The 16,715-nt window shown below is 39.1% G+C and overlaps 1 protein-coding gene across 1 annotated transcript; it reads right to left on the bottom strand.

The window, feature by feature from the left end:
* Positions 1 to 4,708: 4,708 nt before the first annotated feature.
* ANKRD34B (ankyrin repeat domain 34B) lies at positions 4,709 to 12,924 on the bottom strand. The gene is made up of 3 exons (XM_062599821.1): positions 12,835 to 12,924; positions 7,849 to 7,952; positions 4,709 to 7,139 (listed from the first exon to the last, which is right to left on the bottom strand). The coding sequence occupies exon 3, from the start codon at positions 7,107 to 7,109 to the stop codon at positions 5,553 to 5,555; it is 1,557 nt and encodes a 518-aa protein (XP_062455805.1). The 5' UTR covers positions 7,110 to 7,139; positions 7,849 to 7,952; positions 12,835 to 12,924; the 3' UTR covers positions 4,709 to 5,552.
* Positions 12,925 to 16,715: the final 3,791 nt, after the last annotated feature.

Here is a 16,715-nt window from a genome sequence, read left to right as displayed (position 1 = left end):
AATATTCTTTAAAGAATTCTATCAATTTATTTAAAATGTCTTCAATTTTCGGAGAGTTTTCCTTTTCAAAAGGGTTACTAAAGTTATAATAGAACAAAAAGACAAGTGCTTGGACACTTTCTTTTAAAAGAAACACCTTTTTCTAAGTTCCATGGTAATTAGATTTTTTTTTTTACCATAATGCAAAATGTTTTCAGTAAGTATTGAAATTTTAATTTAAAAGCTATTTTTATTGTTAATTTTTCTTTTGTTTTGAAGTCCTTAGACTTTTTTCCCTCACTTTAGTTTGTTCATTTTTTGTTACAGGAATATCTTGCTTATGCAATATAATTCCCTAATCCTTGAGCATAGTATCTATATATTAATTTGTTACATGTAGTAAGAGTTTTACATACAAATCTTTGACTGACCTGTACCAAAAGTAAGGGTTGCTACATCAAATCCAAGTCAGGGTCTTACATCAGTCTTCAGATTGCTACTTCCCCTTCAGGGCTTTAAGAGATGAATTTTGGCATATGTCTGTAAGTGGGGTAAGATGATACTATGTTCTTCTAGCTGCTATTATTTCTGAGTTGTCTTTTTACTGTAGACTACTGTAATTATTGCATTATTGTAATACCTTTTTAGTACTATCTTTGAAGAACATACTCACTTCGCACTGTAGTTACTCCATTTCCGGTGCCAGAATTGCACTAGGGTAGAGGGTCCGTGTGTTCCCTCACGCCAACTTCGCTCCAACAAGCAGCAACTTCTGGCAGAAGGGTGCAATAGACAGCTGGGGATAACAGCATCTCTGCCATAGCAGAGCTTATTCATTAAAACCCATAATAAATAATTATTTCTATTGTGCTTCCAGTAAAATTCAAAGTACTGTACTCTCATCTTACGAATTTGGAACATCTGAATTTTGGGGTCAACGTTCTTATGTTTTGGCTTTGTTCCCTTAAATTTTTCAGTGATTCTTCTGTCAATAAAGCTGATGCTTTCACTCCCTAATTGTAATTCTTCTTATTGCTCTGACATAAAATATTGTGTATGCAAATTTGTAATCTCAATAGGAATCTAAGCACAACTAAAATGTCTTTTTTAAAACACAATAGCTAGAACATCTTTTTAAAATATATGTACAGATCAAGTATATTTTTTAAAATGAAGCAACTTTTCAGAGGGAAGGTTATAACTCATGCTGTCTGTGGCAGCGTGTAAATATGTTCAAAATTGATAATAGCTTTGGGAAAGGAATAGAAGAGTTAAGTACATTCCATTAGCATGCATCTGTGTCTGGATTTCAGAAATGTGGAATAACCTGGACTGTACACATTTTTTTTTTCAGTGTCTTCATTGTTCATTCTAAGATCTTAGCATTTTTTTAAGCAGTGCTTAATGCCAGCTGAACATAAATTCACTTTTTTTCCCACCTGGGACACAATCTCTGAATTAATGAGAGACCTAAAATGTGATACTAAACAGAGATCTGCATTACAGGAGATGCTATCTTTATGGTTAAATTTAAAATAGTGGTTTTGACTTCATGTAGATGTTCGGAATCCTGTGGTAATTTCTTAAATCTTGAAGTGTTAACACCTTATTTTTCCAAATCACAGTTCAGGTGAATTATAAACTGTCTAAATTTATCCTCAATTTCTGTTTGTTACCATACTCACTGATTGAACATTGTGTTGTGTTTAGTACTCCAGGTGAGCAGATGAGTAGTAAGATTGAACTTTGAAGTAAACTCTGCCTAAATTTTTTTCATGATCCAGTGATGCATTTCACCTGCTACATAGTAGATGCTACTGTAGAGGATTAATAATATTAATAGAATTAATATGAATGCAGAATTAGTGTTAAGTAATTCTTCTGTAATGTCTGTAGTTTGGTTGTTGCAAACTCTGTTGAATTTTAAGAGATATTTACAAGGAGTTTAACTTAAAGGATGTGCACAAAGTAACTCAACTGCTTGTATCAAGAGTGACTAGGCCCCTAATCAAAGTCCTCAAGTTCAGTTGCTGATTCTGTACGAAGAGGCATGCCCATGTTTTAATTGCATTTTTAAATATATGAAATGTTAAAACAAAGGACATTCCTAAGAGATCTGTGCTAAGGGATTGTGTTTAAACTAACTATAAACATCAGCTGCCATGGAGACACTTACATCAGATAATGGATATTCTTCTCTGGACAACAGGAATTCTGCAGAATATCGATCTTTTCAAAAGGATTATTAGCTGCATATTTTATCTGAGTAATTAGTCATAAAAATTGTCATTTTATCTCTTTCACCCTGCAAAGAAAAGCTCAGTTTTTTTATGATGTATCAGTATCAAAACTGATCTCCCTAAACGTTTTAGAGAGTCTGTAAATCTTTAAGAAATGCTTGCTTGGGAAATGCTGTACAAAAGGCACTCTTCCTGCTAACTCTGAGCTTCAGCTTGAGGGCTAAAAAAGCTTGTCCCCCTCATGCTTACAGGATGGTTATTTGTGACTAAAATTAACACTTCTGTAGGAAGCCCTGCTCTTGCTACATGAACAGAATAGTAAACTGATGGAGTAACGGTTTACTAATGTAAGAATCTCTTTGAACATAAATACCTGAGGTTGGTTGGAAAAATAATTAGCTGTACTGCTTAACAGATGAGGAAAGATGAAAGTCACATCAAAGATTGATGAGATAAAAAAAATACATTTATTCAATGACTGTTATAGTTTAATAGTTTTCTTTTGTAGCTACATCAATTTATGGTAATATGCTTTTGCAAGTGCTACATTTTTTTTCACAACTGTAAAAAGAAAAACATACTGCCTTGAAATGCCTCTGTCTTTCACCCTATAGCATAAAAAATAAAAATGCAAGGAAGGATATTTTGCAAACTACTGTGAACACAGTATGTATCCTTAAACACAGCTTCTTTACAGCATTTTTATGCAGTGACTATATATCATTCTTCTTAAACCATATTATCAAATATTTTAGTTGAGTGCCTGCTTTTAGTTGATCACTGCTTTTGTGAGGCTACTGCTATTTGTATAGCAGAATAATTTGATTGTACATTTCCACAACATTTTGCAGAGAAAATGAACACCAAAGATAAAATATTTTCACCTTTTTAAACTCTTATGATCTGCAAAAATCATCATGTAGATTCAAAATCAAAAATCTCATAAGTGGTTTATTTTACCAAAAGATGTACCTTATCTTGACAAGCATGCTTACTCACAGAAATGTTACTTCCATTTTAAAAATAGGACTGTGTAAAGATCTGACATTAATCTTTGGTAAGTGGATGACTATACTATCAGTATAAAATTTGGTTTACAATTCTCATAGCAATTCCTATAGCATATCCAGTTTATCAACATATGTCTTGATGCATATATTTGAGCAAGTCAAATACGATAGAGAGCATACTGCAGATCATGGTGGGCCTTTTCAGCTGTCATATTTCAGGCTTAGTGGAGCTGTGACTGGAGGAAACCAAAGGAAATTAAGACTTTGAGTGCCCATATTTTGTGGGGGAAAAGTAGTTTTGACATTAGTGATAACAATTTGCATCTTTGCTTATTCTAGCTACCTTTGAGAGCCTGGACAAAAAATCAATGGTAACATAATTTGCCTTCAAGCATTCATCTCACTACAGACCTACATACTAAGTAGCAAAATTAGTTTCAAGATTTAAACTTGTAGTTTCAGTCCGGCATTTGATACAGAACTGTGTTGTATAGGAATGTAAATCATGCTCCTTTATTTTTCAGATAACTAACATTCTCTTCTTTGAAATGCATATATTGTAAACTATAGGACATTTTTATATTTTTATGCCAAAAGGTATGTACAGAAACTGCATGTTTATAAGTATTTGAAATTATCTTACAGAGAGGGCAAAACTAAGTAACATCACAGTTATCTGTTAGGAAACATATTGTACTGAGAGAATTTTAACTGAAGCTGCAAGAAGCCAGACAGTAGCCACTGAGTATTTTCAGAAAAGAATACCTAGTTTCAGTATACAGACATTCACATTATACAGCCACCATTTCAACACAATTAATGCCTGTAAATTAAGGCAAAATAGACCACATTAAAAATGCCTCAATCTTTAGAAGCTGTCTCATAAAATACTAAATGTGATACTAGTCATTAAGCATCTATGGAATATGCACAAATACAAGGTAAATGTTTGAACCACAGAATACTAAGTGGGAAGGAAAATTACATTTTAGATAGAGATACTTAAGCATACGCAGTAACTTGGAGATGAAGATATATTTCCAGTCGCTTAGAAATTCAGGCTTCTGCTTTATATTAGGCAAAATGGGGTTTTAACGACAAGTCTTCCATCTCTCAGGTGATTACCTAGCTGTTGGTTTTAGATACAGAGGAGAGCAGAAGGGCAGAGCTCTTCCTTATTCCCAAGCCCGTGTGTCCAGGGTCCTCTTTTTCTGACTGCAGCCAGGACAAAATCTGGATGTGCCCCACCATCTGCATCTTATTTGGAAAAGAAACTTAGGCATGTGAATGGGAAGGAAGAGATCCTGAATGGTTCAGAGATCTCCTGGCTTTGACAGTCTGAGGTAACTGCAGGACACGCCATGCCACAGAAAGTAATGAACCTCAGTTTAGCTATAGCTTCTGCTCCCTTCCTCCCTCTCCTTTTTTTTTTTTTTTTTTTTTTTTTTTTTTTTTTTTTTTTTTTAATGAGCATGCCAGGAAGGAAACAGCCTGAGACTCTGAAGTTGACTGAAGCACATAGCTGACATCAAGAGATTAGACAGAACTTCTTGTTCAGCATGCTGGCTTCTTGATTTGTGCCTGACTGTTGCTATGTGCTATACAGTGAATTTGAGTTATCCAGGGTCTGATGTATCACATTGATTTGCAGGGGGCAGCAAGGAGTCTAAAATAGGCTCTCACTTTGTATCTGGAATTTTCTGGACATATTTATGCATATAAGCCTGTAACATGAACTTTATTTACTGTGTGTACTGCAGCTCATTCGTTTACATGCAATAAAGCCACCAAAGCCAGAAGACACTGCCTATATTCAGTTGCCGCTGCCCACCTTTTGTGTACAAGCATAAGCCTGATTTTATCTGGGATATCTGGATATCACGCAATTTGGCCAGAGCTACTGATGTCCAGCATCCCAGCCAAATGTCTGAAGTTCCCAAATTCCACCTGTACAACATTTCTGGGTGGGAAAAGAGTAAACATTTTGGGAAAACATGGAGGTAGGGTGGTTCCAATGTAAAAACGAGAACTAAAATGCCTAAGGATTTAGCCTTTGTGGATTGAGACATCGTGAGTAACATTTCAATGCTGAATTCGAAAACATTATGAAAACAATATAATAAATATTTCTCAGTTTGCCGAAAGCATCATCATTAGCTGACCATAGCTTTTCATGTAGTATCTAAGCTATTTACCTCATTCCAAGGTAGAGAGCTAGCTAAGAGCCTTACATTACTGATCCGTCTTTTGTGATGTGTATCATTACGATCAGACAGAATTGTGAGTATGTACTGTAAAGATTTTGTTACCTTTTAATCTTCTGTTAAAAATTTACTAGTTGCTTGATCTGCTCAGTTTGTAATGACTGCCTCCTTACTAGAATTTTCTGATTTCTGGTCTCCTTAGGGAAAGCAGGTGCTGTTGGTACCAAGTTTTTTTGTCCACAAGAAATCATCCCAGAAACCTTGTTTATGAAACTAACATCTGAAATTGGGCGGTGAGGATTAACATTTAAAGGTGGAAGGAAACCTGGTCTAGTTTGAGCAATATGATCCAACAAAAAGGTTCCTGAACCTCGTCTTTCTAGAAAAGCTTGATTTCTTCTGCTCAGAGGAACAGGCGGCATGTTCTCTAGTAATTCCCTAGAACTTGATAACAAAGCAGGAGATGGAGAAAGAATCTTTTTCTTTCCTATCGCCGATTTAATATCTTCTGTGGTTGCAGGACCCAGACTAGTAGTTAACTGAGAATCAGAGCTGTAGTGATTTGCTCCTAAATTTCTTTTCTGAATAATACTTCTCAGGGTTGAAATGAAACTGATCTGTCCCAAATCAGAATCCTCACCCATAGAAATCCCACTAGGATTCTGTTTCCCTTCGGCATAAAGAGTCTGAGAATTTATTTCATCATATGATAATTCCCTCGATCCAGTTTGATCAAAAGTTTTCAATAAATGAGCAGTGTCTTTTATATCAATACTTTGGTGTCTGGTGATAAATCTCTTTGATAGGGCAAGGCCATTGATTTTAAAAGAGAGCTCTTCTTCTGGAGTTATATCCTGAAGTTGTTCTTGCAAAGAGGCAACTTTGTTCTGGTGAAAGAGTGAAGGAGAGCTCTTTTTCCAAGACTCAGACTGTAGCCGCTGTGCTTGTACCAGCTTGGATCCTGTATGTGTTGAACTAGATTTTCTAGTAGGTGAAACTGGTTCAGATGAATTGTCTGTGCTTCTTGGATGATCCAGCTCTTTAAAGCTGAAAAGTGCTTTTTCACTTTCCTTTGAACTTGAAAGTGGAGATGGAGATGTTTTCAGTTCTATTTCCGACGGGGAAGTGCAAGCACTTGGGGAACAGCATTCCTCAGAGTCAGCAGGAGGCACATTTAAGTACTGTTTAGTTGTCTGTTTTCCAGATGGAGACTTGTCTGTGGTGATGATGATTACTTCTTTTCCTCTTGCTCTGCAGGCATTAAGAAGAACTTTCAGGGTCTCTTTGTCTTTGGAGTTTATTGCATACACTAGGGCAGAGCAGTTAGAGTGATCTTGTAGGCTTGGGTCAGCTCCACTTTTCAGTAGCAGAGAAATCACTTCAGGGCCTGCGTTTTCTAAGCAAGCATGCATCAAAGCTGTCTTTCCAGATTTGTCCTGTATGTTTGGATCTGCTTTGTTTTCCAGTAGATATTTAACCATTTTTGCCTTGCTGACACTCTGGGAGTCCACGTGCTTTGTGCGACAAGCAATCATTAATGGAGTTTCACCTCTGTCATTGCTCTCGTTAATGTAGGCGCCGCCCTCCAGTAGCAGTCTGGTGAGGCGAAGGCGGCTTTGGTAGACCGCTCGTATGAGAGAATTCCCATCCGCTGGCAACTCTGCGGTTTCATTCATTGCACTTGTCTCTCACTCACACCTTGCTAGCTGCTGAAAAGAACACCTAGTTCTCAGAGAAAGTAAATAGGCCAGCAAAACAAAAAGTAAGATTTAACTGCATGAATTTCTCCTGCACGTTCCCCAGTACTTTGTGAAAAAAGCATGCAGATGATTATATATATATATATATATATATATATATATATATATATATATATAAAATATCAAAAGACACGCCCATCCTCAAGAAATACCTTAAAAAATTGAAACAGTATTTTATATAACATTTACCCATGCATAAAGTATAGCTGGGTTTGTTTGTTTGTTTGTTTGTTTTTTCTGATTGCTTAGGCTTTCATCACACTCTGCCAAATAAGCTGCAAAGAAAATATCGTTCAGTACACGGTAATGGCTTTATGCTGACTGGACCCAAGTGGCGCCACTGTGGTTGTGCTACTCACGATTTTCATCCATTGAACAGAATGAATACTGCAGTATTCCCCCCCCCAATGTTAAATATGGTGACACATTCACTCATTCTTTTTCATAAAATGAGAAGGAAAAAGATCTAGGAATTAATGAGGAAAAAAAACCCAAATTCCTGGGCATAATAAGTAAAAAAAGCAAGTGTGGCAAAATATTTTTATATAACAAGTTAACTGATAAAATAGCAGGACAATAGCTATTAATGTCCTTTATAAAAGTAGTAATATTTGTGGAAGTATACTACCTTTCTTATGTTGCTTTGAAAACATACCAGTCAGTGTAAAACAGCATGAACAGTGATACACAGCCTGTCCCATTCACCGTAGAGATCGGGGGATTGAGAAGAGTCCAGTACCTGAGCACATAATACCAGGTCTAAAACAAAAGAAACAGTTGATAGGATCAAAGAAAAAATAAGGTTTCACATGAACATTGAAGAGCTTAATGTGGTATAAAATGAAAGATCTTGCATGAATGTACCCCTGCATACATGCAATCAATAAAATTAAATTACTTTGATTTCTCTTTTATGTGCTTGCTTAACTACAATATTTAACAGATGGTATAACAGTAATTCCAATACAAGATTAGCCATGAATATGAAAATTACATGTTTGCTCTATGTTCCTAGAGAAATAAAAAATGTTTAGTTAGTTTAACTGCAATGGAAATTAACAGACTTATTTTTATTCACCATTGAAAACATTAGTAATGTTCTGTACATAACTGAACAGCAATAATTTTGTTCTTTTTTCTTTGATATTGAAGTTTTATTTTGAATTCCAAAATCAAAGGATGATGTCACTGTAGCTTGTTCCAAAAGTCTAACAAACAAAAAAGTCAGTTGAAATACACATGTGAAATTTTTATCACGGTTTTTTTCCCATCAGTTTATTTCATTCCATAGCAGAATGCTCTGCAGCTACAAGTGCTTTGCTTTTGTTAAGCAATGACATTCAGAAGTTTATCAGATACAAGGAGAACAGTTAGTTAGAATGCTTCATACTTTTATTAATAAAACATTGATTCAATATACATTAATAATAAAACATTGGATAACATGGTGATAGGGTGTGGCATGTATTTGGCTAAGAATATATTGCAATATTTGGAATGTAAGGAAAAAAGAAACCCATGAGACGAACTGTTTCACCTTTGATGGCATTTATTTCTGGCGTCACAGCCCTCACAAAGACTGTTTGCAACATATGTATGACCAGAGGAATTAAGGGGAATGAAAGACAGCCAGAACTTTTCTGTCTGTCCTCATGAAAAAAAACAAAAAAACGAAAAAAACAAACAAAAAAAACCTCTTGCGATCACCAGTAAGAGGGGCAACACCACTGTGGTGCTATTGCCTTCTTTTGTTCAGTTGATTTTCTTTATTCTGTCTTGATGAAACATTTTTGAAAAGTAATTGCATTCAAATTACTTTAAGGATTCATTCTTTTTTTTACTGTAAGTACATGATTTGCTATTTTCTATCTCAGCTTTCACTGAAGTACAAAGCATTATTATGAAATGCATATTTTTACCAAGTAACACTCAAGATTATTATCAAGTCTTTTATAAAAATAGCCAATCAAATAGTACAGTTACATTTTCAGAAACAAACAAATATATTTTAGATAGCACATATGCTTGAATTTTGACTAATTCTCCCTTATTTTTGACATATCTAGAAGTCTCCCATATTTATGTACAACTCGATTTTAACTGCTTGCTTTATTTTAGTGACATTATGTGTAGCACTTATACAAGCCTTTTTATCCATAGAAATAACTCTTTTCAGTTAAAAACATTAAACAGGCATGAAAATAGAAGAATGTTGCTCAAAGTCATAGAGCAGGTACATGCTAGAAGTAGGAACAAGCCTGTTTTTCTAGTGTCTGATCTAATGCCTCTATGTGCTCAAATTTGCTATCTCTATAGACTTCAGTAGGACTATTCACATGACACAGAAGGGGGCTAGTTTAGGCCAACAGTTAGTGTTAGGCTGTCTGGAGTAGAGTTTGGCTTTGGGAGACCCAGTTCTGCTATATGCTTCCTGTAACATGATTTAAGGCCCATTTTCTAAATACATTTTTAATAGCTTAATTAAGCTGAGATCAGTGAAAGTTAGAATAAAGATCTGAGCCTTGTTATAAGGTTGTTATGGAAAAAAAAAAGAGAGACTGAGGTGCTTACACACTGTTAAAATGGGAATGACACAAGTGCCTATATACAGGGAGGATGTAAACATAGTACTAGAAAGGAAATCCTTTATCAGCAACTCTGTTTCCCCAGCTGTTGAAGGTAAGTATCTACCTATATACATATACACTCACAGCTACAAACTAGGCAAGGTTCATCTTCAAATATTTCTGCCTTCTGAGTGGGGAGGAGGGGACCACAGGACAGGCAGCATGCATTTCCAGGGTGCAATATGAGCTTGGGCTGCATAAAGCTGGCAATGCTGCTGTATAGGCAAGTCAGCAGTTTCAGTATGCCTGAACGCCCCCAGGGGCTGGTAGGTACCAATAAAATAATTTCAGAAATCCTCTCTGACAGGCCTAATTGATCACCTTATCCACAAGTTGGGCTTGTTGGATGTATAAACCAGGCTGGCTCAGCCCTGAAAGTGTGAAAGGAGGAGTGTAGGCAGGAGAGCTGCTAAGATCCAGCCATGCTATTTCTATGTTCATCTATGGTTTGCACTGTAAAGGAAGTGAAGAGGAAGAGTAGGAAGGAAAGTGGAGCAGGAAATGTAAACCTTGATCCAGTGGAATAAAAATGCCCAAGAACTTCAGATTCAGATACAGTATTATGAAAAGAAAATGTAACCGAGCTATAATTGACAAATATAAGGTAGAATACATTCCTGAATACTGGATGAAGGTAACTATGGTTTGATCTAGAGAATCTGTTTAACAAAGATGTGCTAAGGGTTATGTTGCCCTAAAATTGTCACTGCAGGAACAAAGGGTAGTGGGACTTCCCTGAGATCCGCATGGACACTGGCTCAATCGCAATATACATTTCCCAGCTGGGCTTGATATACCCTGCACAAAAAAAAAAAAAAAAAAAAAAAAAAAAAAAAAAAAAGGCTCATAACTGGTTACTTTGAAAAAAGACCACAGTTGAAGCAGATTCTCCAAAAGATTAATTTGATTATTCATCATGCATTGATGCTAAACAGATTGGGATTATAAAATATTCCTAAATCTAATTAACTGCAATGTTAGGAACAACTACTTATGTTTGCAAAATGTCAGGGGCGATACAGATGCTTTTCAGCTGTGGAAGTATATTTGTGCCAGTATAGTTCCTCATTCTTTGAGCTGCTGTGTGACCTAGTTAATGATAACCAATTGTGAATGGGTCTTTCAGATTATCCACAAGTTTCTAGTGTTCTTGTACTAACAGTATTCCAGGAATGTTATTTCTTTCTAGCATTTTATATTCAGAAAATGAAATTGTTCTGGAAACTGATCTGTGATGAAGTAGCATGAAGCACCTTGTTGTATGAAAAACAACTGATTTTTGGAGCCAATGACAATTTGTTTCCAAGCAGTAGACAGACAGGCACTATTTGTGTATTTGTGCTGGATCCTATCCTGAGGATATATAATATGAGACAGTGGTAACCCAGGGTCCTATTCCGATACAGAATCTACTGCTATCATAGCGGGTAAAGCCATTAAAACCAAACTAAAGTTTTACAACTTTTTTCCTGCAGTTACTGCTTGCTAATTTGTAAACAGTACTTAATTACCAGGAGAAACTCTTGAAGTGTCTCATTACTGTGTAACAATAGAAATCACCACAAAATTGAGGGAAAACAGCTCACTGATGTTACCACAAACAAATACATACAAAAACGCCATTTCATTAAGTAAAGGAATGCTATGAATCAATGTTCTTTGCCTGTTCACAGTTAAAGACAAATTTTTTGCCCTCAGTGCCTTAGCATGCTACAAATTATACAAACAAACTCTTTCACAGTAGTGTTTAGGGAGTCCAGAATCATTCCACTAAAATTAAGTCACCAATCCTCATCTCTCTGAAAACATGTACTTACACAGCTAAAGATCATAAACCTTTAAGTATTTTTGTGTTTTTCAAGACTTCTTTAACCCTGTAAATTCCCTTGGTCAGTATAACAAGAACTCCAATTTCTTACACTATATTGTATGCACATTAAAATGTTTCAGGTAGAAAAAGGATTTTTGTTTAAAAGCTTGCCATTTTATCACCACCATAACTCTTTATTTTTCAAGGAGTTGCCAGAGTCAGGTCTGGTTTCAGAATCCTAGCCTGTCACATGCAACGTTTCATGGTGATGCCTCTGTCTCTTCAGCCTTCCTGGTTTCCAAGGTTAACTGCAGGATGGTCAACATTTCCTGCATGTTTCTAATCAGTTTTCTTATTTACAACGTCCTATGTTTGTACTTTCGTAGAAAGCTTGGAGAGGTCCAGCCAGCGTATTCAGTAACTTTTTCTGACACAATATTTATCATCTCCCCAGATATTCTTTCCCATCTGGAGGGATTTTCTGTAATAACAGTTACCATCAGAGCGTGGTCAAAGCATGGTGGACAGTACCGGGAGAGAAAAGTTTAAACTGGGAGGGGGCAGGGGGGCTGCACTGAGGGGACTGTTGTGGCTTGTGCTCATCTCACAGCATCCTGCCTTGTAGCATAACGGCTCTGCTGAAGGAGATTTGGAAAAAGAGAGACAAGAAATTTCCCTGCAGAGGCCTACAGAGAATACACCTGAAAAATACAAATGAGGGCTAAAACAACAAGCACGTTAAAAGCTCTTCTAGTAAAAATTCATTGGGAGGGAAGTGACCGCTATTTGCTCATAAAAGAGCCTAACAAAACCACTTTCCAAGAAAAACATCCCACATGCAGACTGAATCCCATCTTCCCTAGCCCCGGCCGCAGCCTGACGCCGCTGCCCCGCGTTTTGGCCACCCTTCCACAGACGTGCTGTCCCTCCTGCCCTGCACTACAAACTGAGCGCAACGCAGCCTCGCAGCGCGCCGCTCCTCGCTCGCCTTCTCCTCCTCCGGCATTACCCGCTCTCAGGCGAGGAGCGCCGCACCTGCGGCTCCTCCGGCAGCCGGAGCACCCGGACGGAGGCAGCGCGCTCTCCGCGCCAACAGGCACCAGGGAACGACCTGCTACCTTCATCGGCGCTTCCAGCCTTCTCCACTTGACACCCCCCCCCCCCAAAGAAAGAGGTGGAAGTTCAGCCCGCTTTATAAACTGACCTGCTCGCGTTACACCCCCCAGCCCAGCAGTCCGGCTGCAGGTCCACCTCGCGGGCGGCGGAGACCCGCGGAGCGGCGCTTCTGCGGGGCAGCCCCGCCACGGCCGCCGGGACCCGCCGGAGCCTCATCCGCGCCGTCACAGCACTGACGGGGCGCGCTGCGAGGGGAGCCGAGCCGAGCCGAGCCGAGCCACAGGAGGCTGCGGAGGGCGGCTCCGCCCGGGCGCGCCGGCCCGCGGGGGCGGAGCAGCGCGCCGCTGGCGGCGGCGGCGCCCCCTAACGCCGCGGCCGGCGGGGCAGCTCAGCGGCCGCACGGCACGGCGCTCCGCTGCGCTCCCCTCGCGCGGAGCTGCCCCGCCCCGCCACGCCCCGCCCCGCCCAACGGCCGCGCCGCGGCCGTTGGCCTCGCGCCTCGGCGTCAGCAGCGCGGCCCCTTCCCCCCCCCCCGCCGGCGTTGCCACAGGCCCCCGCGCGGGGTGGCGGTGCCCGCCGCGCCCGCCGCCGCCCCGGCACGGACAACGCTGGAGGACGGCTCGGTTGTGCGAGTTTTCTTCCCATGTTGTAAATAAGAGAAGCGGCTGGGGGGCGGGGGGCGTCTTCCTAAGACCCTCCTCGCCGGTTCCTGTCATCGGGATGCATGAGTTTCAGCAGTGCTTTGTATGACCTCGAGCAAGGGGCCGGCTCGCTTTCAGAGCGGGCTCGGACCCAGCTTTCAGCCCCTCGGCAGCAGTGCTGAGCACGTGGCCGCTGCTTTTGGTGCCTACAGGGAGTCTGCGTTTTGAACAGTTTATAATTTTGTCCCTTTAGCCTGTTTACCTCAGCAAAAGTGATTACACAAACCCATGGCGTAAGTCTTGTGAAATTTATCTTATTCGCCAGAGCCTGCACAGATCCTTCCTTCGGGTGTGCTGAAGTTCTGCTCTGCAATAGCCTGGGGCTATGCTGGACAGCAAAACCGCCAAGGGAAAAAAGGGGCTGGGTCCTGTCTCTTTGTAGAAGAAGAGGTATGTAATTTCATCAGTTTTCCCAGTCCTCACATGTCTTCTTCATTATTCAATCAGTCTAAACCTATCCAACTGTTTTAAGTTTTTTATTACTTTTTTGTTGTTGTTCTTCTGTGGGAGTATTTATAGACCCTGCTGGGGGATAAAGGCCCCCACATTAATATAAGATTACCTGATACCATGAATTGTCTCTGCTGCTTGCCAAAAGTAATGTCATTAAAGTCTGTCAGGAGAGACATTTTTCTCTGTCTTGATACTTGACATTGCCTACTGCCAAATGAACCTGGTAGCATGTTACTCCCAGTTCTTGGGATCTTTTTGGGTTGCATGCACATGGAAAGTTTGTCTGTAACACCACTGTAATATAACATGACTTTATACAGATTTGTTTCCTGAGAAATAGGTTATGTTCCAGAGTGGCTTGAAATCAGTTCTAACATCAGGCAAGCTACACTAAGAGAATTTTATTCCAAGACAGCAAAGGTGTAGGGTCTTACAAACTTGGAAGAAGTTATAAAAGAAAAAATGCTTTCAAATACTAGAATGCATCAGTCTCTTCTCACAGCTGTCATGTAGTATTTCTCTGAGGTTATCATAGCTCCTTGAATCCCATTTTTTTGAACTTGCTACTCATGGGACTTATGTCCCCACAGGGGGGCTTTCTGGTTACCGCTAAAAGCAGTTGAAATTTCCAAGTGTGGTGTGAGAACCTTCCTGATTTTCATGCTAGTTTAAGAGACCTTATTGTACCTTAGTAAGACTTTATTGTGTTATTTAGCTGTTTGCTTACTGTAAGGGTGCTGATGGAGTACTCTTAAATTTATCTGAGAATGATACGATATCCTGCTGATATCCTGGATATTCCAGGAAGATAGTCTGGGAATGCTGATTCTTATAAAATCACACTAACATTTTTACAGAATGTTTTGCAGAAGTTTTGATTATGTTTTGCCTTAGTAATTTTTTACTTCCTACCGAGATGACAGTGGGCATTATAGTGGCTGTGGGACTTGCAGCAACTGCCCCCCTCACACGCACTGTTACTCGTGGAGGGTGTAATGCCATGATTGTGCGAGTTTTTTGCACTCCTTTATTTGAAAAGCAGCTGCTGCTTCAAAGAACTTATAGTCTCGGCATATAATAAAAAACAGCAGGTGAATATGACAAACAGGGGAGGTGAAGACAAAGGAACAGCAAAACAATCAATCATGTTTGGTGTAATAAGTAACAGTCACAGTGCACCAGCTGCCTTGTGCTGTGGAGTGATTTTTAAGGCATCACAAGAGAGGTAAGTTTCCAGGAGGAATATGAAGGAGATTTATGCAATTCTACTTTTTAAAGTGCGTGATGGGATCAGTTAGACAGCAACATGACTAAGAATTGTAATGAATAAGTCACTAAGGCAAACAATACCCCAAGGGTAGGTTTTGCAGTTACTCTTTGACCTTTTCTTTCAAAAGCGAAGTTGTGAAAATGTCCAAAGACTTTTCTTCTGCAGTGTGGTTCTAATTATCTTTGTTTTCTTTTATTTTCTATACCCCACCCACATTGTTAATACTCTTTCTTTACTGAACAGACTCAGAAGGTCACATATATTGAACACCCACTCTTCAGGAAGGTTAGTGATCTTCTCAGACCTGTTATGGTTTGAATTATATAAGATATGGAGGCGGTGTATGCTTGTGTATGGCTCATCAATTCTGCTCCAAGAGCATCTTTACTTTGGTGGTTTCTGCAGCTTTCATACACCTTGTTATTCTGCCTTCCATCCTTGCCTGTATTGTATTGTTGTGCTTATGATAGCTGGCATGAATGTTTTTTAAAAGAAGAGTGTATATCTCACCAGTTCTTACAAGAGCACTTTTAGAAATAGATTTTTTTTTCCCATAAATGTCACAATTTCCTCCCTTTTGGGTACTTCTAGTTAGATAAAAAAAATAACAATATCAAAAAGTTAATTTTTATGTTAACAATGAAGGAGGATGGAAAACAGAATAGGGAATACATCAGTACAGTGCAGAATTTAGTCTAAAAAACAAAAGGTGCAATATATGCATGTAACATGTCTGTCTATTATACTTCTTTGTACCTTCTGAGGTCTGTATCAATCCAGCCCCCTCTTCTTACTATTTCACTGACAGTAGGGCTAGCTGGATATATACCAGGGAAAAGTTTTATAATATTAATATTTGTTTTAGTTGACAAAAATGTTTCACTGAAAGATCTCATTCTCAATAAATTTCTGTCCAAATATGGGCAGGTAGACAATAAAACTAAAAATATACTTGGTTTTCTGCTAGCCAGCTCAACAAGCTGCTGGAACTGGGCTGCAAACCTTGAGCCTGGAAGCTTGTTTTGAGGGGGTGGTTCCAGAATTTAAACTCCAGGCTTTGCATGTCATGAGTCCTGCCTCTCATGGCACTGTCAGGATGTCTGAACGCTGCCCTCTGCAGCGGGGGGGGGGGGGGGGGGGGGGGGGGGGGCTTTCTTAGGTCCCTGGGGATCCTTGGAATTGAGGAAGATATCTGTTCAATTTTGTTTATGGAAAAAAAAATTAAATACTTTGATTTCGTCCAAAACAAACTTTTTTGGGGGGATGTTGCTTTCTATGGGAAATTGTAAACATTCTGGGTTTCATGCTCATTTGGAATGCTGATTAAAAACATCTAGTACTGACCAGTTTTAACCTACACTAACAAAAACTGATTCAAATGAGGAGGAGACATTTTTGTTTGCTCTATATAATCATTACTGTCCTAATGTATCAGCATGTAACTCTTTGAACACAGTACATTATAACAAGTCTTTATAACATGACATTCTAACAAGTCATTGTAACTATAAAGTTATTGAGTCATAATGTATTCACTGGTAGGCA

This window comes from Rhea pennata, chromosome Z, assembly GCF_028389875.1.
Source record: "Rhea pennata isolate bPtePen1 chromosome Z, bPtePen1.pri, whole genome shotgun sequence".
Lineage (NCBI taxonomy): Eukaryota > Metazoa > Chordata > Aves > Rheiformes > Rheidae > Rhea > Rhea pennata.
Note: the sequence above shows the minus strand (reverse complement) of the source record. Positions and strands in the feature narration are given on the sequence as shown.

Excerpts from the sequence above, each read along its gene's own strand:
- ANKRD34B (XM_062599821.1), bottom strand. The coding sequence starts at position 7,109 with ATGAATGAAACCGCAGAGTTGCCAGCGGATGGGAATTCTCTCATACGA.